General features: G+C 41.0%; 1 protein-coding gene across 1 annotated transcript; it reads left to right on the top strand.

The window, feature by feature from the left end:
* Nucleotides 1–5,251: 5,251 nt before the first annotated feature.
* SFPQ (splicing factor proline and glutamine rich) lies at nucleotides 5,252–12,933 on the top strand (the record flags this gene model as incomplete). The annotated part of the gene is made up of 10 exons (XM_084241687.1): nucleotides 5,252–6,058; nucleotides 6,675–6,863; nucleotides 7,152–7,453; nucleotides 7,536–7,631; nucleotides 8,576–8,772; nucleotides 8,867–8,951; nucleotides 9,245–9,362; nucleotides 9,702–9,750; nucleotides 9,829–9,950; nucleotides 12,393–12,933. 10 exons carry the CDS (start codon nucleotides 5,252–5,254, stop codon nucleotides 12,528–12,530), a joined length of 2,103 nt encoding a protein of 700 aa, XP_084097813.1. The 3' UTR covers nucleotides 12,531–12,933.
* Between the last annotated feature and the right edge of the window lie 11,148 nt (nucleotides 12,934–24,081).

Genomic DNA, 24,081 nt, shown 5'->3' with positions numbered 1-24,081 from the left:
AAAGAGTTTTCCTTTGGTATGGATATCAAACTTCTAACAATAGGGTGGGAATGAATAAGGTCAGATTTTACTCTAGAAATTTAGTCCTTATTTGAATCTTTTACAGTTAACCTGCATGTAGTTTACTTCTTGTGTGCAAAAGGAGGAAGTATAGCAGAAAGAATGTGAGTTTGCAATTTAGAGTCAGCAAGAGACAAATCCCAAGTATTTCATTCATCAACCATGTAACACTAGAATTTACTTTTCTTTTGTAAGCTCCTTTCCTCATCTGTAAAATGGTAATCATAGTTTCTAATTCATGGTTGTTATGAAGATTAAATAGATAATGGAGTGCCCTGCATCCCTGGTAGCCTAGGGGTTTGTCTCAGTGCTATCACTGCCACTACCTGAGTTTGATCCCCAGCCAGGGAGCTGACCCACATGGTGCAGCAGACCTTTCCTGTCTCACCCATGGCTCCCCTCAGCAGTGTATTTCAGTAGATCTGCCTGTTCTGATCCCTACTCTGTCTCTGGTGAATCCTCACCCGCAACCCTGCACCTCTGGCCTATACCCCAGTTCTTGTATGCATAAATAAAATAAACCTTAAGAAAAAAAAAAGAATTGGAATAACCCTTTAAATAATAATGTAGCAAGTAACATTCATTCATTATTTGTAGCATAAATTAAAAAAAAATAGTGGAACTGGAGAGACCTGGAATGTAGACAACTTGTTTTAGTCTTGTTACAAGGAAGAAATGAGATAGGATAAAGGGCAAGCGTTTGTGGTGGTGTTATTTTCGTTTCTTTCTTTTTTTTTTTTAAGATGGTATAATGATCAAGGGCCTCACTGGTGGCGCAGGGGTTAAGACACAACCTATGACGCTCTCTGCAGCCACTGCAGCACGAGTTCAATCCCCCACCAGGGAGATACCCACATGGTGCAGCGGAACTCTCCTGACTCGCCCGCTGCTCCCCTCAGCAGGGTATTTCGGCCCATCTGCCTGTACTGCTCCCCACTCTGTCTCTGGTGAATCCTCTTACCCCCTGCACCTCTGGCCTGTACCCCAGTTCATGTATGCATAAATAAATAAATCTTTAAAAAAAAGATGGTAACGATCCAGAAGTAATTGGTGAAATAGCAAGGAAAATCCTTGAGAAGACAAGAGGGGTAAGATCTACAAAACTAGGGTAAGGGGGCTGCCTGGTGGTGCAGGCGGTTGAGCCCAGCACTGTGAGGCTGTCTGCAGCCTCTGCAGCACAGGTTCAGTCCCGGCGGGGTGCAGAGATACCCACATTGTGCAGCAGTGGGTATCTCTCTTGTCTCGCCTGCTGCTCCCCTCAGTAGTGTATTTCATCAGTCTGCCTTTTCTGTTCCCCTCTCTGTCTCTGGTGAATCCTCTCACCCTCTCGCAAGTCTGGCCTGTACCCCGGTTCTTGTATAAATAAATAAATAACCAGGGAAGGTTTTCCCTTTGATAGGCATATCTTTCATGTTATCAGAAAGATAGAAGAGCATAAGTACATGTAGGCTTCTGGCTTCCCAGCTAGATAAGCAAGTTGCTCTTTCATGATTCTCCCCTTCTCAAAGAAATATATGATGAAGTCAACAGTTAATGTGGAATGAGAAGGTGTAGGAGTTTGAACAGAGAAAAAGTATAAAGCATACTACTCCTGAAAGTGAACTTACTAGGAAATTCAGTAAGATTGCCAGGAAAAGTCTAATGCATTTTTGAGGTGGTTAAGAATTTACAGTGAAAGCCTGAGCCCCAGTTAAAGAAGGTGAATTGTTGGGCTCACCTAGAGTTGAGATTTTACCAGGTGAGTAAAAGTGAGAAAGGAAAAAAAAAGTTATATGTGTTTGTGGGCAATTGTAACACCTAAACTGGGTGACACAAGATACAAATACAACAACAAGAGAGACAGTGAAAAGCAACTCATCTACTGGTTTGGAGTTTTTTTTTTCTTTAAAGATTTATTAATTTATTTATACAAGCACTGGGTACAGTCAGAAGTGCGGGAGGGTGAGAGAATTCACCAGAGCCAGAGCGGGGAGCAGAGCAGGCAGAAGGACCGAGGTACACTGCTGAGGGGAGCAGCGGGCGGCAGGAGAGGTCTGAGTGCCATGTGGGACCCTCGCCGGCAGCCAGGGATGGAGGCGCTGCAGAGGCTGCGGGCAGCTTCACAGCCTAGCACTCAACAACCGCTGCGCCATCAGGGGAGGCCCTGGTTTGGAGGTTTGTTTTTTTTTTTTTAAATATTTTCAGCTGCTGAATTTCTTTTTTCTTTTTCTTTTTTAAAGATTTATTTATTTATTTATACAAGCACTGGGTACAGTCAGAAGCACGGGAAGGTGAGAGAATTCACCAGAGCCAGAGCGGGGAGCAGAGCAGGCAGAAGGACTGAAGTACACTGCTGAGGGGAGCAGCGGGCGGCAGGAGAGGTCTGCGCCATGTGGGACCCTCCTCCGGTGGCCGGGGAGCAGCCGGGGATCGAACCGCCGCTGCAGAGGCTGCGGGCAGCTTCGCAACCCAGCGCTCAACCGCTGTGCCACCAGGGAGGCCCCTGGTTTGGAGGTTTTGATGAAGTAAAAGAATAGGAGTTAGTTACTATCACATGTGAACCAGAAGGAAAAAAGGTGATCAGTTGGGATATTTGAAACAGAAATTTTGCCAAATTGTTGGCAATAACAAACACAGAGAAGACCACACTGAGATTGGGATGGCTACTATAGCATGGAAGGAAAGATTGTTGGAGAGAGGAGGCAAATATGTTGAATGATGTTGATGAACAGTGAGCCATGAGCTAATATTAATGGAAGAATTATTTACCAAAGGTAGGTAACAGCAAGTAGTCTTCTTTGTAACAAGACTGAAGATTAAAACAACATCCTGTTGGTTCTCACAAAGTGTGCTTCTCTGGGGGGAGCAGGCTGGCACTGCAACTGAACTCAAATAGCTTTCTTTGGCTTCCCTTTTTTTTTTTAAAGATTTATTTATTTATTTATATAAGCACTGGGCACAGTCAGAAGCACAGGAGTGTAAGAGAGCAGGAGCAGGGAACAAAACAGGCAGACTGATGAAGAAGTACACTGCTGAGGGGAGCAGTGGGTGCCACAGGAGAGGTCTGCGTGCCATGTGGGACCCTAGCCTGGAGATCGGGGATTGAACGGGTGCTGCAGAGGCTGCGGGCAGCTTCGCAGCCCAGCGCTCTACCACTGTGCTACCAGGGAGGCCCTGGCTTCCTTTTTTTTATAAGATTCATTTTTTCACGTGTACAAGAACTGGGGTGTAGACCAGAGGTAAGGGGGTGTGTGTGAGAGGATTCACCAGAGAGAGTGGGGAGCAGAACAGGCATATCTACTGCTGAGGGGAGCAGTGGGCCAGACAGGAGAGGTTGGCTGTGCCATGTGGGCTGCTCCCTGGCTGGCTGGGGATCAAACTCATGCTGCAGTAGCTGGTGTTAGCTTGATAGCACTGTGTTTAACCCCTATGCCAACAGGGAGGCCCTGGCTTCCATTTTTTTTCCTGATCATTTTCTTTCACATGTTTTAGTAACTATCTTGGCTCTTAGAGAGTATAATATTCTCAATACACACATCAGTGCTCCTGGCAAGACTTTGCCCTTAACTGTTTGTTTACAACACTGCCCACTACATGCTGGGTAGTATTATAGACTCTTCCAGTTTTGCCATGGTAACATTTGTGGGGCACTCCTTTTTGAACAGTGCCCATTCTATTGAATGGGCTATCACCTTTCTTATAGATTCTCATGGACATGGCCAAAGAAACAACTCAATATTTTCTTAAAGATTTAGAGACCATCTACATGTGCCTCTTCTCTTTCCCTTTATGTTGATCATTTTGGTGATTTACTGGAAGATGGTGGTTCTGGTTGAAAGGCTGATATTGCAATTTTTAAAAAAGATTTACTTATTTTATACAAGAACTAGGGTACAGGTCAGAGGTGCCGGAGGGTGAGAGAATTCACCAGAGACAGAGCGGTGAGCAGAACAGGCAGATGGACCGAAGACACTGCTGAGGGGAGCAGCAGGCGAGGAAGGAGACTTCCGTTGCACCATGTGGGTATCTCCTTGGCCGGCTGGGAATCGAACCTGCGCTGCAGAGGATGTAGACAGCTTAATAGCGCTGCACTCAACCCGCTGGGCCACTGGGGAGGCCCTGCAACTTTTTAAAGATTTATTTTTATTTATTTATGCATACAAGAGCTGGAGTGCAGGTTAGAGTGGCGGGGGTGAGAGGATTCACCAGAGACAGAGTGGGGAGCAGAACAGGCAGATCTACTGACATACACTCGGGGTGCTGCAGGTGAGACAGGAGAGGTCAGCTGCGCCATGTGGGTTAGCTCCCTGGCCAGGGATTGAACTCATGCCATAGTGGCTGGGGATAGCTTGATAATGCTGAGACTTTAACCCTTGTGCCTCCAGGGAGGTCTGATATTGCAATTTTTAAGAACTTTAATGTGTTCATAAAATGCTGAATGGTAGTGAAATTAGGGGAAAAGGTTAGAGTCCTCTTGTAATTTGTGTTTGTGTCTCAATCTGCAAACAAAAACAAAACCAGGATCTCTGTTCTGTTTGAACTGAGAGTACTCATATAAGCCTACTGGGAAGTTTATACTGCTAGAACCGACCTGTACTCCCATGAGGTGCCAAAATGAAATCAATGAACGTGTATGTTATAAATCAGTACAAGTTTATAGCTCTAATTAATATTGGCTCAGGTAGAGTAGATAGCAGGAACTCAATTTATGTCTTTAAGCTAAAGACCATCTGTTCTTTCCAGGAAAGGATACCAGCAGATTGCTTATAAAGGCAATCTAGGAAGAAAAAGAGCCCTCCAACAGCTCTCCCCAGGAGCTGATAGGGCCCTGGCTATATGCTTTCACGGGAAAATTGATCTGGCAGACCCATTCAAATTTCTCCCAGCGAATCACAGTGGCCTACAGCCAACTCCTTTTGCACTCATTGGTCAAGTGGAAGCCTCAGCGCCTCCAAGCCTCCCGCCTCTTACTCGAGAACCAATAGGAAAGAGCAGCGCTTCGTAACTTAGTGTCATCCAGTATCGTACTTGCAATTGGCTAGGGAAGCGATCGATCGGGAAGTGGGCGGGGCCACGCCAGCTGGCTTATATAAGAAGAGGACAAAGGCGGCGCGCCGCCTGTGTCATCCGCCATCTTGTGCGAAGCAAGGTGGCCTCCACGTTCCCAGCGCGTCTTCTCCGCTTCTGCCTCGACCGCCCTTTGGTCCCAGACATGTCTCGGGATCGGTTCCGGAGCCGCGGCGGCGGCGGCGGCGGCTTCCACCGACGCGGAGGCGGCGGGGGCCGCGGCGGCCTCCACGACTTCCGCTCCCCGCCGCCGGGTATGGGCCTCAATCAGAACCGCGGACCCATGGGGCCCGGCCCGGGCCAGGGCGGCCCCAAGCCCCCCATCCCACCGCCGCCTCCGCATCAGCAGCAGCAGCAGCCGCCGCCGCAGCAGCCGCCGCCACAGCAGCCGCCGCCGCTTCAGCCCCCGCCGCATCAACAGCCGCATCCGCAGCCGCCGCCGCCACAGGACTCATCCAAGCCCGGGGTTCCTCAGGGGCCCGGCCCGGCTCCCGGCGTAGGCAGCGCGCCTCCGGCGTCCGGCTCGGCGCCGCCCGCCACTCCGCCGACCTCTGGGGCCCCCACGGGCCCAGGCCCCACCCCGACTCCGCCGCCCGCCGTCACCTCGGCGCCCCCCGGGGTGCCGCCGCCAGCGCCGCCGAGCAGCGGCGTCCCCACCACACCTCCCCAGGCCGGGGGTCCACCGCCTCCCCCCGCCGGCGGCCCGGGGCCCGGGCCTAAGCAGGGCCCAGGGCCCGGCGGCCCCAAAGGCGGCAAGATGCCAGGCGGGCCGAAGCCCGGCGGCGGCCCAGGCCTGGGCGCCCCCGGCGGCCACCCCAAGCCGCCGCACCGAGGCGGCGGGGAGCCCCGCGGGGGCCGCCAGCACCACCCGCCCTACCACCAGCAGCACCACCAGGGGCCCCCGCCCGGCGGCCCCGGCGGCCGCAGCGAGGAGAAGATCTCCGACTCGGAGGTGAGCGTCCTTCTCGGAGCTACGCGTCGGTTCCCCTAAGATGGCGGCGGCCCCCCTCCCCCGTCCCCTTCCCCGCTCAGGCCTCCATTTTGTTGGAGGCCGGCAAGCGCGCCTGCGCGCGGGCGGCGGAGGGCGGGGCTGCAGCCCCCGAGAGGGGCAGGCGGCGTGGGTCCGCGAGCCTGCGGCGGGCGGGTGGCCGGGGGAGGCCGCGGAGAGACGCTGTGGCGGACCTTCCTTTCCAGCCAGCCGGTCCTGGGAGCGGGGTGGGAGAAGGGAGTGAAATAGAGGGTTGGTAGCGCAGAACATGTCGGCGATAGCTGCGTTTTTGTGATTTAATACTTAGCTTGCGTCGTGCAGTTTAGTCTGGGGCACAGCATTTGTATTTGGAGAGGCTTGTGTTAATTCTCGAGCATTCTGGATGGTTAGGTCAGATTTGATGTTAGTGTAGTCATTGTGTTGGACATCTTGCAAATGTAGTAGAGCCCTTGACTTTATCTTAAACGAAACCGATGAGCGACCCTGTCGGTAAAATCCATTTGAGAAAAGCGCGTATTGATGGGTTTGTCTTCTTTCAAGAGGTTCTTGAAATCTCAAAATTACTTTTCTTTTTCATTAGGGGTTTAAAGCCAACTTGTCTCTCTTGAGGAGGCCTGGAGAGAAAACGTACACTCAGCGTTGCCGGTTGTTTGTTGGGAATCTCCCTGCTGATATCACAGAGGATGAATTCAAAAGACTATTTGCTAAATATGGAGAGCCAGGGGAAGTTTTTATCAACAAAGGCAAAGGATTCGGATTTATTAAGCTTGTGAGTTCGATTTTTATGTAGAAGTAAAAGCGTCTTTTTCTTTGTTGCTGTGAACCTGTTGGTTTTTAAACTGATACGTTAATCTTTAAAATTTTTGCAGGACAGTTACAAGTCCATAATTGCTGGTATCTATAAGAGGAGGTGGGGGTGGGTGGGAGGGTTCAAGCATTTAACTGCCTACCCTGAATGCCAGGGAAGTTTTCTTGGTGATGCTTGAACTGAGTGGGTGGGCTTATGGCAAAAATTAGTCAATGTGGAGGTCATTAAAAGTATGTCTGATACTTTCAGGAATCCAGAGCTTTGGCTGAAATTGCCAAAGCTGAACTTGATGATACACCTATGAGAGGTAGACAGCTTCGAGTTCGGTTTGCCACACATGCTGCTGCTCTCTCTGTTCGAAATCTTTCACCTTACGTTTCCAATGAACTGTTGGAAGAAGCCTTTAGCCAGTTTGGTCCTATTGAAAGGGCTGTTGTAATTGTGGATGATCGTGGAAGATCTACAGGGAAAGGCATTGTTGAATTTGCCTCTAAACCAGCGGCAAGAAAAGCATTTGAAAGATGCAGTGAAGGTGTTTTCTTACTGACAACGTAAGTTCTTGTACTTTTTCTAATTACTCTGAGGAAGTTTAACTTAGAACAGAATTAAGATGGAACCATTTTTTGTTAATAGAACTCCCCGTCCAGTCATTGTGGAACCACTTGAACAGTTAGATGATGAAGATGGTCTTCCTGAAAAACTTGCACAGAAGAATCCAATGTATCAAAAGTAAGATTTTTTTTTAAAGATTTATTTTTATGTATTTATGTATATAAGAACTGGGGTGTAGGTCAGGTGGGAGGGTGGTTGAGCAGATTCATCAGAGACAGTGAGGAGCAGAACAGTCAGATCCACTGAAATATATTGCTGACGGGGGGAGCAGTGGGTGAGACAAGAGAGGTCCACTTTGCTCTGTGGGCCAGCTCCCTGGGCAGGAATTGAACCAGTTTTGGAATGACTGCCTATAACTTGATAGTGCTGAGACTTAACCCCTTGTGCCACCAGGGAGGCTCACAAAAGTGAGATTGATATACTTAATTTTATTTGTTTATTTTAAATAATTATTTGTACATACAAGAGTTAGGCCAGAGATGTGGTGGGTGAAAGGATTCACCAAAGACAGTGGGGAGTGGAACAGGTGGAACGCCTGAAATACACTGCTGAGGGGGAGCAGTGGGTGAGACAGATCTGCTGCACCATGTGGGTTAGCTCTCTGGCTGGGCATGGATGGAAGTCATGCTGCAGTGGCTTCCAATTGCTTGATAGTGCTGAGACTTAACAGCCACCAGGGAAGCCCTTGAGGTTTTAAAGATACTATTTAAATGCTTAGTGTTTGTTTCTGAAGTTGGGTCCATTTCATATGCAATCTTGTTTTTTGCCTTACAGCAATTGTGTAATGTGTAGGAAACCTCACTTTTAAGGATGAGGAAAAAATACAGGAATTTGGCTGTAGGGAAACAGAATTGTTATATTGTAATAAGAAAGGTAGCATTTATCTTTATCTAGTGCCTGTTTCTTTTACACTATTCTGGGATATAATTTTTGCTTTCAAGATATTTTTATAAATGAAGGTGGTCTTTGCCTTTTTGGTATTCCTTCTAAATGATAGAGAGTGGAATCAGGTAATATTTCTTGTGTGCATCCACAAATTATTCATGTTTGTATATTTTCAGGGAGAGAGAAACCCCTCCTCGTTTTGCCCAGCATGGCACATTTGAGTATGAATATTCACAGAGGTGGAAGTCCTTGGATGAAATGGAAAAACAGCAAAGGGAACAAGTTGAAAAAAATATGAAAGATGCAAAAGACAAATTGGAAAGTGAAATGGAAGATGCCTACCATGAGCATCAGGCAAATCTTTTGCGTCAAGGTAAAAAAACCTGTGAAGTTTGCTGATATGATCAGTTGATTTTTGAACTTAATAGAATCACACTCATGTTTTCAAAATGTTTTTACAATGTTAGATCTGATGAGACGCCAGGAAGAATTAAGGCGTATGGAAGAACTTCACAATCAAGAAATGCAGAAACGTAAAGAAATGCAATTAAGGTAAAATCTTGTTAATCTAAACTTTCTGCACTAAATATAGGGGAAAAGGTATACTTAATTTGCTAGATGAGTCAGATGAAATATAGAGGTTAAATATTTAAGTATTAAAGTGGAATTGGAATTAAGTGTCAGATTTTCTTAGGGCTATTCCATTGAACTCACTCCTTAGGCCTTTGTGTTGGTTTGCTGCAACCTTGCTTTTCTAGACCTCTTAAAAATGACCAGGTTTCTTCAAACTGAATTTAATAAAATGTAGGTAATATTTTGCTTCATGTGCTTGATAAAATTTATAGACAAGAGGAGGAACGACGCAGAAGAGAAGAAGAAATGATGATCCGTCAACGTGAGATGGAAGAACAAATGAGACGTCAGAGAGAGGAAAGTTACAGCCGGATGGGCTACATGGATCCTGTAAGTAAACTTTTACTGCAGTCCAATTGGGAGTTGTCTAACAAAACTTGTACGTACCCAAAATAAAATTTCATAGTTAGAAATTACATTTCACCTTACTGCCATGTTTTTTCTTCTTACAGCACTATGCTGTGGCTGATACACCTTGGGTTTTGTCTTGGTTGTGCCAAAAAGTTTCTTGGGAAAGGAGTTTTATAGATCTGATGATGAGTTTTAACTTGTGTCAGAATATTCACTTTGTAAGGTTGTCCCTTGTTTTAGTTCTGGAAATTTCTTTGTGCTCAAGAATGCTTGGTATGAGTATAGTACAGATATATGAAAGGGTTTTTTTTCTTCCAGAGAGAAAGAGACATGAGAATGGGTGGTGGAGGAGCAATGAACATGGGAGGTAAGCGTGAAAATTTAATTAGCGATACTTTGAGAGTGGTATTCTGGTTGAGTTGTAATCAGCATTTTTGTTTCCTAGATCCTTATGGTTCAGGAGGCCAGAAATTTCCACCGCTAGGTGGTGGTGGTGGCATAGGTTATGAAGCTAATCCTGGAGTTCCACCAGCAACCATGAGTGGTTCCATGATGGGAAGCGACATGGTAATGTATCCCGTGGGACGTAGTACAAAGGAAATTCTCATTTTCACCCACTTATGTGTGTGTGTTTGTTTTTTTTTTTTTAAAGTAGGTGACTGGACCTTTTTTAGTTACCCTATCATGTAAATCGTAATATTGAGGAATACTTTGGCAACATAGAAGAACTCATTGTGTGGTAACCTAACAGATATGGTTGCCAATGAGAAGTCACTGCTGTTAGCAGTATGTGGAGTTATCTTTGGCAATAAGTAGAATTAGGTGTTGCTTTCCATTATATTGCTTGTGTACTCTTTTGCACTCTCGTGCATAGCAAATCCAAATTCCCAAATATAGATAACGTACCTGATTATTCTACACCCAAGTGAGAGTAATCAAATGGCAAACTGTCATTCATTAAGCTGGTATTTGCCATAAGTATGAGTCAGGCTTGTAGTTTGTAGTTCTAGGCATGTTTTAGTGATGAGTAAGTCTTTGACCTGTATTGGTGTGGCTTCTACCCATGAAAAGGAAATTGTTTAGTGTTTTGACTCGTCGTTTCCCATCTGTTGGGCCTGTCTGTAGGTACACCTTCAAAATAAACGGACATCTCTGTTTTGCTACAGGGTAGCAAAGATCAATGATGACTTTAAGCATACCAGTTGTGTGCATTTTGATGTAAATCTTCTTGATGGTACCATGTTTTGGCTGTACAGAGAGCCTGTCAGAATACTTTAGAACAATCCAAGTGAAATGGTCTGAGTTGGCTGTGTTAGGGCTTTACAAATCTTAGGAGAACTGAATATTGGTTTTAGAAGTGGGTTTAGAGAATAGTACATTTTCATAACTGAATTGATTCTGATTAGTTCTCTTACAGGCTTTTGGCAAAGGAGGGAAGATGCAGCACAATATATGTAGTTCACTGGATTTATCTTACAAAATAGGGCCATAAGAATTTAGCATGGGGCCTCATCTATTTAAAAATCTACTTAATTCTTAGAATATCATAAGTGGCTGGGTTAAATATGGTATTGGCTTTCTTCAAGTTGAACTTTAAAAATTTATGTGGGTAACATTTGGTTTATATGCTTCTTAAAAGGCAAAATTGTAGGTATGTAGCTAACCTGTAAATTTTGACTTCGCATAATGTTCCCACAGTAAAGGTTCTGTATTTCATGTAACATAGGTAGCTTTGGTTCTAAGATTCAATAACATAATCATGAAATCCTCAAATTTTTCTTTGGAGCTTTTTGAGATTTAAAGTACACTGCGCTCTAAAACTTTAAAAATTTTAAGATTTTGAAAATTCGTTTACAGGATTGAGATTTAGTCTTTTCAAGTAGTCCTTACACTTTTTTTCCAGAAAACATGTTTAAATTATGCTATAGAAACATTTAAACCCCATGACATTTAGACTTTTGTATTTTGTCCCCCCCACTTTTTTTTGGCCTTATGAAGTAATATGCTCAGTAACTATTTAAAATGGAATTTGAATGATAGTTCAAGCTGCTATGCTTGCATATCTGTAGGGGCCTTCTGTGTGGGTACATAGGTTTCTAAGACCAGAAGTACCACTAGACGGTATTAGGAAGTCACTGCTTTATTGCAGTCTCTTAGGCTTGGTGTTATGTTGTCTGGGGAATAGCCCAAGCTTGGACTCATAGCTAAGTGTCAGTGGGCTTTTCAGACTCCTACAGGGAAAAGTTGGGCTGATGATGAGGGTGGGCTGTATGTTCAATTTATTACAATACAGAATAATACTGTGAACATATAATTGGCTCTGGTTATGTAGTGATGGCTCTGAAGGTGGTATGTACCTGTGAAAATATGGCAACACTATTTTAATCAAGTTACTGTGCTGGTAAAGTGACTAAATCATTTAGTCTTTTATGCTTTTTCTTTTTGTAGTCTGGTAGCATTTTATTAAAACTTTGAACCTTTTAAGATTTCTGCAACTTAGCAGATGTGTCTTAAGATCTTGAAAAGCACAAGGTTTCTAATGCAGCACATGCCACTAACTGGTGAGTAGGTCTTTGTCACTTCATTGAGTGAATTGGATCTGTCTGGTTGGGCTTCTTAAGGCTTACTTGGAAATTAAATTTCCTGTTCAGACTTTGAGAAGTTTGTAAGCTTTCCAACGGGTTAATTTGATGTGAAATTTCTTAAAACTCATTTTGGAATGGGTTTTCACATCTGTACTAATTCTTAAATTTTTTAGCACTACAGGGAAGATCTGTTCTTTGAAACAGGTGTATGAGAATGGCTCAAGTGGGAACATACCACAAGGCATGTATTATCGTAAACTAATTTTCAAATTACCCTTTTTTCCTTTCTATGTTCCCGGTACCTGTGGATCGACTCATTGGTGATTGTATCGACGAACGTTGACTACGGAACCTTCTAAAATATTTACTTAACACACATGGACATCAACTACATATAATGAACTGTTAATTACTGTTCCAATAGCGTACTGAGCGCTTTGGGCAGGGAGGTGCGGGACCTGTGGGTGGACAGGGTCCTAGGGGAATGGGGCCTGGAACTCCAGCAGGATATGGTAGAGGGAGAGAAGAGTATGAAGGCCCAAACAAAAAACCCCGATTTTAGATGTGATATCTAGGCTTTCATTCCAGTTTGTTTTTGTCTTTTCTTGTTTAGATACCAATCTTTTAAATTCTTGCATTTTAGTAAGAAAGCTACCTTTTTATGGATGTTAGCAGTTTATCGACCTACTATTTGTAAATGGTCTGTTCGGGGCAGGTAAAATTATGTAATGCAGTGTTTGAAATGGGAATTTTTTTTCCTTTTTATTTCCTTTTTTTTTTTTAAACTGTATAATGTCCCTCAAGTTATGGCAGTGTACCTTGTGCCACTGAATTTCCAAAGTGTACCAATTTTTTTTTTACTGTGCTTCAAATAAATAGAAAAAATAGATATTGATCTTCAACTTTGCCATTCATGCTTCTATGCACATTAGGCTATAGGTATTCCACTTTGAAAGCATGAGAGTGTCTAGGCGTTCGAATGGCGTGTGCCATTTCTGGGAAATAATATTTGTAGGCTACGTATTGCTTTCTACAAATAAGTACCCCCTTGTTTTTAAAAAGAAGAAATGCATATTGAAGTAGTTCGATGATTGATTTGTTTGGCATTAGAGGAAGCAAGTTGGTGTTAAGTATTTTTAAACAGTTATGTAAGCAAAGCTGAACTGTAAATCTCCATTCAGGAATGTGTATTAAGATTATGGAATGGGTGTAAGACTGTTGGTAGAGGGAGAAAGCGGGTATGACTAAATGGATCTTTTATTGGCCTTTTGACCTATCCTTTCCTTAAAAGTTTTGAAGAAAAAGCGGGAAGATAATTTTGTTGCATTCCCCCATTCTTGTTTTTTAAAAAGAACAAGTCCCAAGCCCTACAAATGGCTTGTATTGAACCTTCACATTTGAATTAAAGATTGTTAAACATGAAGTCTTTTCATGTATTACTTACAGTGATTTATAAAGATGGAGTTTAGTCCAGAAAATTCAACTTGAAAATAAGTCTAGTAACATAAAGTAGATAATACATTTGCTAACTTTTACGTCTCCTTGTGCTATCTCTGTTGGGCGACATTGTAGGACTATAAAAATCTATTTCCTTTTCGAAGAGCTAGTGGTGATTGTTAATAAATAGGGTTGCAGGTGACCATTCTTAACTGTAAATTTGTTAACTAGTTTTTCCATAGTTTCCTTTTTATGTCGCACTAAATTTGGAGATAGTTGCTTATGCCACACTATACAAATATCTCTTCTTCCCACCATAAACGAGTGTTTCAATGGTGTTGTCAATTTATTGTCAACTTCATTGACTCTCCTTCAATTAGAATAAGATTTCGATTTAATGTTAAGTAGATCGGTATCGTTGTCTGTGGGAACCTGCTTTCCCAGTGTAAATTTGTTAGCAGAGGAACAACTTACTAAAAGTAGGTAAAGTGAATGGTTTGGCTTTGTTCTTAGTTATGTTTCCATTCAAATTTGTACATTATAGAATTCTTACTATGGAATGTGTCTTCCTCTTTTTCACCTCTGTTGTTGGTGCTAATTGGCAAAGTAAAATTCTAAATCAAATCTTTGTTAAAATGCTGAAGCTAGTTTTGTGCCTGATTACAAAGGGATACCTATTGTTGAAAAAACAGCACTTTCTGCATAGGAAACTGGATAATACTAAAAGTAAAACACTAGTGGAACATAAGGCATGTCACCAAAATATGGTGGTTTGACAGGTATATGGTGTGCTAATTAAGGGAGAGAATCTCATTAGAAAATGTTCATTATTTCTGTTCACCAAGAGACTTGGAAATATGGGTAGCTCTATAATTGTATCAATGAGGAAGTTTTGTCCCAAGTCATTTTCTGTATTGGAAACAAGGGTCTTGATAAGAAAGGAGTCTTGCTACAATTTGATTGAATTGTATGGTAGGGACTCCACTAACTATAAGAAAATAAGGGGTGTTCATGGGACACCCACAGAGGGTGAACGTGAATGTGGGGGTGGGGGCTGGTGGGGAAATGGGAAAATCTGCCTATAAAATTAATGTTTCAGTTTATTTTTCAGATTACATGCCTTTCTTTATAAGGGATGCTGGCACAGACCCCTAAAATAAGCTTTTGGTAGTACTGTACCTTTGAAGAGTGGTGAAAGGATGCTAATGGATAATCTCCTGAAAGTTGTGTCTCTTGATAGCCATACTTCCTGTGGGCTGTAGAATTGCTGAACGTTGTTTAGCAAGTAATGTTTGCTTAGTTTCAACTAAGTTTTGATTTTCATCATCACTGAAACAGCAGGGTACCAAGGGTTGTAAGCTATTCAAATAGACTTTCAATAAGTCTTGGCAATGTATATGATTAGGTTTTAATCTAATGTGAACTCAGATCATCTTAAAAACGCAGTTTCCTAAGCTGACATAAACCTGGGTGGGAAAGGGAGAGGAGTACTTTTGATTGAAGTATTTTAGCCATTTTTTCCCCTCATTTAAAGAAACTACCTGCCCCCAATCCCCCTCTTCTCCCCTCTCTCATAATTTTGTCTTAAGAGGAGCACTGATTATTTTAAAACTCACTCCTCCTAATCTTTAAAAACTATATTCTCAGAGACCCCACTGTATTTAAGAGGTATCTTACAAGCTTAACCCATTGGCTATTGGCTCACAGTATTTAGTGAAATGATCCTCTTGGCTTAGAACACTAAACTCCTAGTACTCTAAACCCCACCACTCTATAGATGTTTTATACCATTAATAAAAAACAGGTAATTTGGGAAATTGTAATGTTACGCCTGTGCAATTCTAATAAGTGGCATTTTATGGCAGACAAAAATTCAGATACTTGGCTTTTCTTGGGCAAGCCACTAAGTAGTGGCGGAATGTTTTCTGGTGTTCTTGGACTGCAATTATGCACTATTAAAGTAGTGGCCTGCTACATAACTGCATTTAGCCAGCATTTCTGCAGTGCGTAACTGTGAGGAACGTAGTACCGCAAATGGCAATGGACATTAGGACCCGGATGTAGTATTCCTGCTTGCTCCAAGATTCTCATTGCCGACTGCATACAGGTAGGTAACAAGCAATATAATCTAACTTGGTGACTTGCTATGTACTTTTATTCCGTGGGCATTCTGACATCACACTTCTGACAATGAAATTACAGTGCAGCGCCTAACACTTGTATGGTAAAGCTAGCATTTATCAAAACTGTGTGGGTTTGGGTTTAGAGCTGTAATTTGTGAGGCAGAACACAGTGCTGTTGCAGTTCTCAGATAAAAAGTGCAAACTTGATTCTTCCGTATATCTGACTCAGTTGTGTGGTTTTCTTTAGTTGCATTGTAACTGAAGATAACATGGAGCACATCGATGGTGTGGGGTGGGAACCAAACCATACTTGGGTAGTGCTTTTAGCATCTTGACATGGACTGTATAGCATGTGATAATTAGTCTCTGTTGTAGCAAACTGACCTGCCCATAGGTCAGCAGTTATCAGTAACTTCAGAATGCAATATTGGTAATTCTGCAGGGGGAGTGAATTAAGACTAAAAGGTACAGTTTTTTGTAATGTGAGTTTAAAAAAATCGACTCATGGGAACACCTTTGTTACTAACTTGGGCCTAGATGGGAATCTAACGTGAATAGTTTTGAGTTATGTGATTTGTCTGAATATGTCTATATGCTCTAAACCTCTGGGGGAAAGTGGTGTGGCACGTTGACTTGCCTACAGTTGTATACATGTTGGGAATCATTTCCCAGTCATAAGACCTCGTCGTTTTCTGTAGGGTCAACTGCAAATGTTCAGAGTAGCCGTTTGATTTTGGTTCCCTTAGCCATGGGGATGTGACATTATGATCCAAAATGTTTAATTATCAAAAAATATCTTCAAAAGCACCTTCTTATGTTGCTTAGGACTTTTAAGGTTGCATCACCTGTTGTTCCAGACCTCAATTCAACTTAACTTGGGTCTCTGAACTGGTTTGAAGTTAGCATGCATGAGAAACAGCTTTCATTATAATGTCTTCTGCTCTATAACTGGAAAGTTTGGTTTACTTTGCATAAATGTCGGTGAAAACTCTTCATGAATGAGAATTTTCTTCCATTGTATCCAGAAAAATGGCTTGCTCTTCGGCAAGCAATTCACAAGGGTGGGGACAGAGTTGTACTTTAATACTTAGTCCATTCAAGCAAATGATACTTTACTCTTCTGATAGATGAAAGAGCAAGTGGTAACTAGTTTAGCTATATACTAATAACAATGCTGATTAAATACAATACTTAGTATTGGTGACACACGTCACTAAATTGGCATACAACCGAAGGGGTTTTCTTGTGGCAAAAATGCATTAACTCAATAGCCAACTGTTGCCTACCGTGATTTAGAGATTGAGTGTTCTTAGAAGTAAAAGCTCAGGATTATGTCTTCAGTCATTAACAATTTTAAGAGAATGTACTTTGTAATGTATGAACTTCAGGAACATCATTGGGGGTGGGGGTATAATTTTGCTTCATTCTGCTTATTTCAAGATAGACTTTTTGCACTTTCAAATGAGAAACCTGTGACCTGGGTCAGTTCTTACTAGTTATAATTTGTATGTAGCTACAATTTGTGAATATTAGTGCAGAGGGTTTTCTAAAAATCAGCCAAAAAACGGAATAAATGGGTTTCAGTAATAACACTATACCGAGGTGCCTGCATTGTATTTCATAGTCTTTTTCTTGTTACAAGCCAATGTTATTTTTAATGAGAACTGTCTGAAGTTCAGAGGTGTGATGCCAGAATGCGTTTTCGTACTGTTAGGCCCTTGGAACAGATACCGGTGCTTTCTGAAAGATAAAAGAAATGCAATGGGTGCTCTTCAAACAAGGTTGCAAACCTGCAAGAATGCATAATAGTCTCACTTTTCCCCAATATAAGAGATGCGTGTGACTAGTTTTGGACGTTAAACCTTAATGGGGGGTTGCATGTCTCCTATTGTTAATCATTGTCAGCTGCAGTGACATGATCCACAGTCCTGCATTTACTGTCTTTCCCTTAATGATTTTGGACAGGTTTTAGAGAGCCGGGATGTTGTTCTGGGCCTTTATTTGGTTTTGGCTTTAGCTGATAATGTTTCAGTGCTCTTTTAGCTAGTGCAGTTCTCAAATGGCTGCCTATTAGGGAAAGAATTTAGAGGATTTGACTGCTCCTAATCATCTGTCATTGCTGCTAGATAATGATTGGCAATTTTTAAGATTCAACTGTGGACATCCCACAGTTGCTGGTAAACCATCAAACATTAAAATAAATGTTGCATTTGAACACCAGTGCTGAGATTTTCTTTGGAGGGTGAAAAGAGGGGGCTGGATGCAGAATAGGACAATCTGGAGAAATGGGTAAAGAATGCAAAACGATATAGTATCCCTTATGGATGGTACATGTGCAACAGGGAACTCTATTCCTATACCCTTGGCAGTAACTGATAAGCAGGGAGGAAGAAAAACCTGGAACTTGAATTAAGGCTGATCTTTCTGGTTTTTGTGTACAGTGGCCCTTGCCAGGTATATATAGTGAAGGTGAATATCTTCTCCCTCTGAAAAACTTGGTTCCTTGCTGTTCTGATAAGGCATAGTTTCCCTGCCCTAACTAAAAGCTCAGTGAGGACTTAGAGGGAAAGGAGGCAAATACGAGGATAACAACTGCAGTGTTGTGTACTGTGGAATGGGGAGGGCACTCTTGGAGGACTCCTGCTGAAGGTGGTTCAGTTCACCTGAAAATGGAAGGCATTCTTGAATGGGGAACAGGGTATGTGCTTTTCATTAAAAAAAAAAAAAAAAAAAAACTTATGTTAAAACACACTGGGTAAGGTAAACGTTGTCACATACCTTCACATAAGGGATAGTATATTTGGGATTGCAGTCAAACTTCATTGTGCTCAGACTGGTGAAAATAGTAGTTAGGCTTTTGTAATTTAAAGACGATAGAGTACTCATTCTAATTCAGGTGACTATGTAAAATAATACTAGATTTTTTTTTCCACCCCATGAAGCTTCTTCCTATTTTTAAATGCTGTAACTTGCCCCCAATCTTTGTCTCTGAAATTTTACTCTTTAAAATTTGAAGTTAACTAGCATTTTCAAACCTTTCTACCCTTGTCTTTTGTATTAACAACTTCTTATTATTCTTTAGGTAAGAATGATTGATGTTGGCTGATAATGGAGTACTCATTTCACTTGAAGTAAGTTTAACCTTAAATCCATTTCAAGTTCAAGAATTTTTTTAACCTAATAAATAGAAGAATAGTTGTCAACTCATTGGTAGGAGAGAAAGTGCTATAAGTACACATAAGAAAATGGGAGACTAACTTTGGTGTGGCCTGGGTCTTTCCTAACCAATGACCAACCCAAAACAAACCACCCCCACTGACTTTGGACCTAATCCTGTATTTCAAAATGTTAGCGTAAAATTGTAAAGCACTAAAAAAGTGAATAAAAAATACGTCTATTAGCATTTTATTTTAGTAAAACTGCATTTTGGGGCCTCCCCGGTGGCACAGCGGGTTGAGCACCATACAGTGATGCTATCCGCAGCCTCTGCAGTGCAGGTTCGATTCCCGGCCGGCGAGGGAGATTCCCACGTGGCGCAGCAGACCTCTCCTGTCGTGCTTGCTGCTCCCTTCAGCAGTGTACTTCGGTCCTTCTGCCTGTCCTGCTCCCCGCTCTGTCTCTGGTGAATTCTCTCATCCTCCCGAGCCTCTGGCCTGTACCCCAGTGTTTGTATAAATAAATCTTTAAAAAATAATAAAATTGCATTTTTAATGATAGGTGGATATCTATTCTCAAGACATCACACAGCATGAATCAACAAAGAAGGAAAACGACAACTTGTTAGGCAGAAGAGGTGTCTAGGTAAGTTGTGTGATTTTTGCTTTGTAAACTGCCTTCGGAAGGATTCTTGTGTTAGTACAAAATTAACTACTTGTGTTGGAATATATATTAAGTAGTGGAAATAATTTCAACAGCCTTCTGAGTTTGTGAGCCAATAAAGCTATTTTACAAAAAGGTAACATGAATATTAGGTGACCCTCGTCTAATAAAAATATTTTATGTAGCAGTAGTTGTCACTTCAAACTGTCATGATAAAAGTTTGTAACGTAAAAAGTAGTACGAGGGCTGTTTGTTACACCTAAGGAGAGGGTGCCAGTTTAATTTGATCTATTTAATGTTAGAGGTCTGCTTTTTACAAAAAGATTCTGGTTCCTCCCAAAAGTTATTGTAGAAAAATGGAAGCCAGATTTAAACAGCAATAGCTGGGTGGTAACAGGTATGATGTTAAATTAATCTCTATCTTAAAGAAGCCTTAGTTATATAGATCATTAAATAGTCTTAAATATCATATTTCTTAATATTCAGTGTTAGGGAGCTTACTTGATGTTAATAAATGTTTGAAAACTGGTAACTGGTTCTTACATCTTTTGGAGTGATCATGTCCTTCACTTGGCAGGATGATGTGACCTGTCCAGAAAACCAGTGATGAGGAAGAAGGCAAAGAGGAACAACCAACCTAGTTGTCACTTATTAATAAAGGCATTTTTGAAAACGAGATGTTTGTTTTGGTTTTATTTCTAAGCAGGAGTTTAATTTCTTAGTTTTTCTTACTATCAGCTGGTTTCTAGGTGACATGAAAGATGTTTCATGTACTAGATAGGAACCAAATTGGCTAATTTAGGACTCAATCCTTGATCTTCTTAGCCAGAACTATTTTAACTTATTATTTACTAATCAACTTGTTCTTGACTGTCCCTGATTTAGTTACCAGTAATTTAAAACTGCTATCACTCTAGGTTTTATTCATGAAACCAGCGTGTTTAATTTAGCAGTTAACCACATGCTCCTTCTTGATTAAGTGTAACAATTTTTGATCTTGTTTCTGTGTGTTACCAAAAGCATTACTATATCATAGTTATGGTCATTCTCAACACATAGCTTCACAAGCAGACTATATATTGCCTAATAACCATATTTTGGTTACCCTGAGTAGCATTTTTTTTAGAAAGAGAGATTGATTTATGCATGTGAGAACTGGGGTACAGGCCAGACTTGCAGGGAGTCACCAGAATGGGGAGCAGAACAGGCAGACTAAAATACACTGCTGATCTCCACACACTCGCGTCCTCTTACCTCCCACACCTCTGGCCTGTGCCCCAGTTCTTACATGAACAAATCTTAAAATACACTGCTGAGGGGAACAGCAGGCAAGATAGGAGAGGTCTACTGTGCCATGTGGGTATCTCCCTGGCTGGCTGGGGATCAAACTCACGCTGCAGAGGCTGCAGATAGCTTCCCAGTGCTGCGACTCAACCCCTTTTGCCTCCAGGGAGGCCCCTAAGTGTAAAATTTTAGAAACAAAAACAGGAGGAAGACCTTTAGGATCTAGAGCTAATAAGAGTTCTTAATTGTGAGGCTAAAAGAACGATTCAAAAATGGAAAAATTAAGGACTAATATATAAATTCTCAAAGCTCAACAATAAAGCATTCAAATTTAAAAACAGGTAATAGGCAAGAACGTTTCACAAAAGCATCTACACATGGCCAATATGAACATGCAAATAATTTCAACATCTTTATCCTATGGGAAATGCAAATTAAACCATGAGTTTTAACTACATACCTACCAGAATGGTGTAAAAGAACAGTGACCACCAAATGCTGGAGATGCAGAGAAACTACATCACTGATGCATTGCCAGTGGGAATGCAAGTATATACTCACTCTGCAAATAGTTCTTACAAAACCTAAACATGCAATTACCATACAACCCAATGATTGTACTTGAGGGCATTTAGAAAAATGAAAACTTACATTCACATTTAACATGCAAACATGTTCATAGTTTTATTTGCAATAGTCAATACCTACAAATAGTCTTTTGTGTTAACTGACACAGTAATAATGCTACTTGGATGAACAAGAATTAAGTATTTACTGAGCCACATAATTCAGATTCTAAGGATATTATGCAGAGTGAGAAAAGCCAATCCCCAAACATGATTCTGCTGATTTTTGGAAGGACAAAATTACAGGGATGTATAGATGAATAACTGCCAATTGTTAAGGACAAATGGGAAAAAAGGTGGGTGAAATTTTCAACAGTGCATCACAAAGGAAATTGCATAGGTGGAAATATTCTGTACCTTGACTATGGTGGTGGTTAAATATGCATTAAACTGCACAGAACTAAATATACACATGCACATACAAGTACCTGTAAGTCTGTCGGACTGTATCAATGTGTGATTTCATGTTGTGATGTTCTATTATAGTTATGCAAGATGTTACCATGGAGGAAAACTGGGAGAAATGCAACCTTTATATTTCTTACAACTTTATGAGTCTGTAATTAACCTAAAAATAGTTGGGCCTCCTGAAGCTGTTTGCAGCCTCTGCCAGGGAGCAACCCACATGGTGCAGCAGACCTCTCCTGAATGACTCACTGCACTCAGCAGTGTACTGTCAATCTGCCTGTTCCCCACTGTCTCGTGAATCCTCTCACCCCTCCACACCTCTGGCCTGTACCCCAGCTCTTGTATGCATAAATAGTAATAACTGGTATTATTCATAGCTTATTTCTGATATTTTGGGGAGTATGGTAATGTTTTAAGCATGATGTTATGTATACTTTTGGATAGGGCTATACATATATTATTCTTACTAATAATTTCTTAAGGAAACAACCTTTTCATTTTAGCAAAGTTTTAAAATCAGGTGCAAATAATGCTTTACCAAATGCTTTTATAGTACATTTGAGATATAATTTTAATTTATTAGTTTGTTGTCTTTCATTAATAAATTTCCTAATACTGAAACACATATTCCTGGCATGAACTACAACAGGTAACAATCATTTAAAGAAAATGTTTATTAAGGAAACACCAATATAAGTTGAGTAACAATACAGTGAACTCCCATGTACCCATCATCTACATTCAACAACTCTAACATGATGGCCAAGCGTGTTTCATACTGGTCTTCATAGTCCACCCTCATTCACATATTATTTAGAAGCCCCAGATGTTACCATTTTATCAATACCAGAGGTATTTATCTCTATAAAGGGCAGTTACTTAAAAAAAAAAAAAAAATGAACACAACCACCACTATATCCTCTTAACAATTGCTTAACATTATCAAATATCCAGAGTTCATATTTAAAGTGGGATTCAAACATTTCACACAATGGAACTGACATGACCCCCACTTTAATCTGTAGGATCCTTGCCAGGCCTATTTTTCCTTGTAAATACAAAGTGTTTATCCTCTGCACTCTCCCAGGATTTGGATTTTGCTGGTTACATCCCAAAGATGTTGTTTACTATGCTCCTCTATCCCTCTACTTCTAGTAAATGGGTTAGACCTTAGGATTAGACCTGAGGTCTTGAAGACACTCAAGGTCAAATTATTTTGACAAGGCTACTTCATAGGTGTCCTATCTCGGAGTCCAGTCAGAAACCAGAAACCACTTCAGTTATTTGAATAGCAAATTGTTACCCAGGTACACTAAAGAGCTAAACAGAAAGGAAGAACCTGCATGATCATATAATCGATACTATTCAGTTAAAAATAAATTAGAAACCCATGTATAAATCTAAGAGCAACATTGAGTGGAAAAAGCAAATTGCAGAAAGATATACACAATGCAACTTCTATAAAATTTATAAACGTGAAACAAGTCTATGTATTGTGTGAAATGATACATGCATGGAATGATGGACACCAAATAACCATGGCCTTTGGGGAAAAAGAATGTTATTAGGATAAGCCATGCAAGAGAGATTCAACTCAATCTGTAATATTTTATTTCTAAAATAAAATTGTGGAATATGGCAAAACATTAGGCTTTAATAGTATTAAATCTTAATAAGCTCTTTGTATTTTTATGTGTTAAGGTCAGCCACAATTTTTAAAAAGTAGAATTGATAAATCTAAAAGCGTGTCTGAAAAACAACTAAATGAAATAAATCACTAGGTTGGCCCAATCAAAAAAGAAAATGAGTATAGAAAACCGATGAAGAAAGTTATAGTACAGGTCTATATAGAGGAGATTAACAATATTTTTTGTATCTCAAAATACAGGTGAAATAAACCTTAATGAAACAGTTGCACTTTCCAGAAAAAAAAGTTACAATTACAAAAATTGCTAAAAGAAAGAAACGGGAAAAGTGCCAGAGAAATATTTCTTAAAAAAAAAAAATCCAGGCACAAATATTTCTTCTACTAAATTCTTCTAAATCTTTGAGGAACAGATTTCCTTTGTTATCTAGACTTTTATAACATAAAAAAAGATAGAGTTCTTTCTCTTGGGGTTACTTGAAAAATAATCGATTTCCATGAAATAGATTGAGAATTCTTACTGTGTCAACAAAAAACACAACACTATTTAAAGTTCTGTTTAAAATGTGATGGTTCAGAGAAAAGGAAATACAAACAGTTCACAATTCCAAACATATGTGAAAATATAAAATTCACTGAAATTTAAACTGTAGATTAAAATACCATTATTCAACTAACAGGTTGGCAAACATCAAAATGTCTGATAACACTGTTCAAAAAGATGCAAAGAAAGATGCTCTCATACTTTGTTGTTGGGGCTGTAAATTGACA

This window comes from Talpa europaea (assembly GCF_964194135.1).
Source record: "Talpa europaea genome assembly, chromosome: 9".
In the NCBI taxonomy this organism is placed as follows: Eukaryota; Metazoa; Chordata; class Mammalia; order Eulipotyphla; family Talpidae; genus Talpa; species Talpa europaea.
The sequence above is the reverse complement of the archived record's forward strand: the minus strand, read 5'-3'. Positions and strand labels throughout refer to the sequence as shown.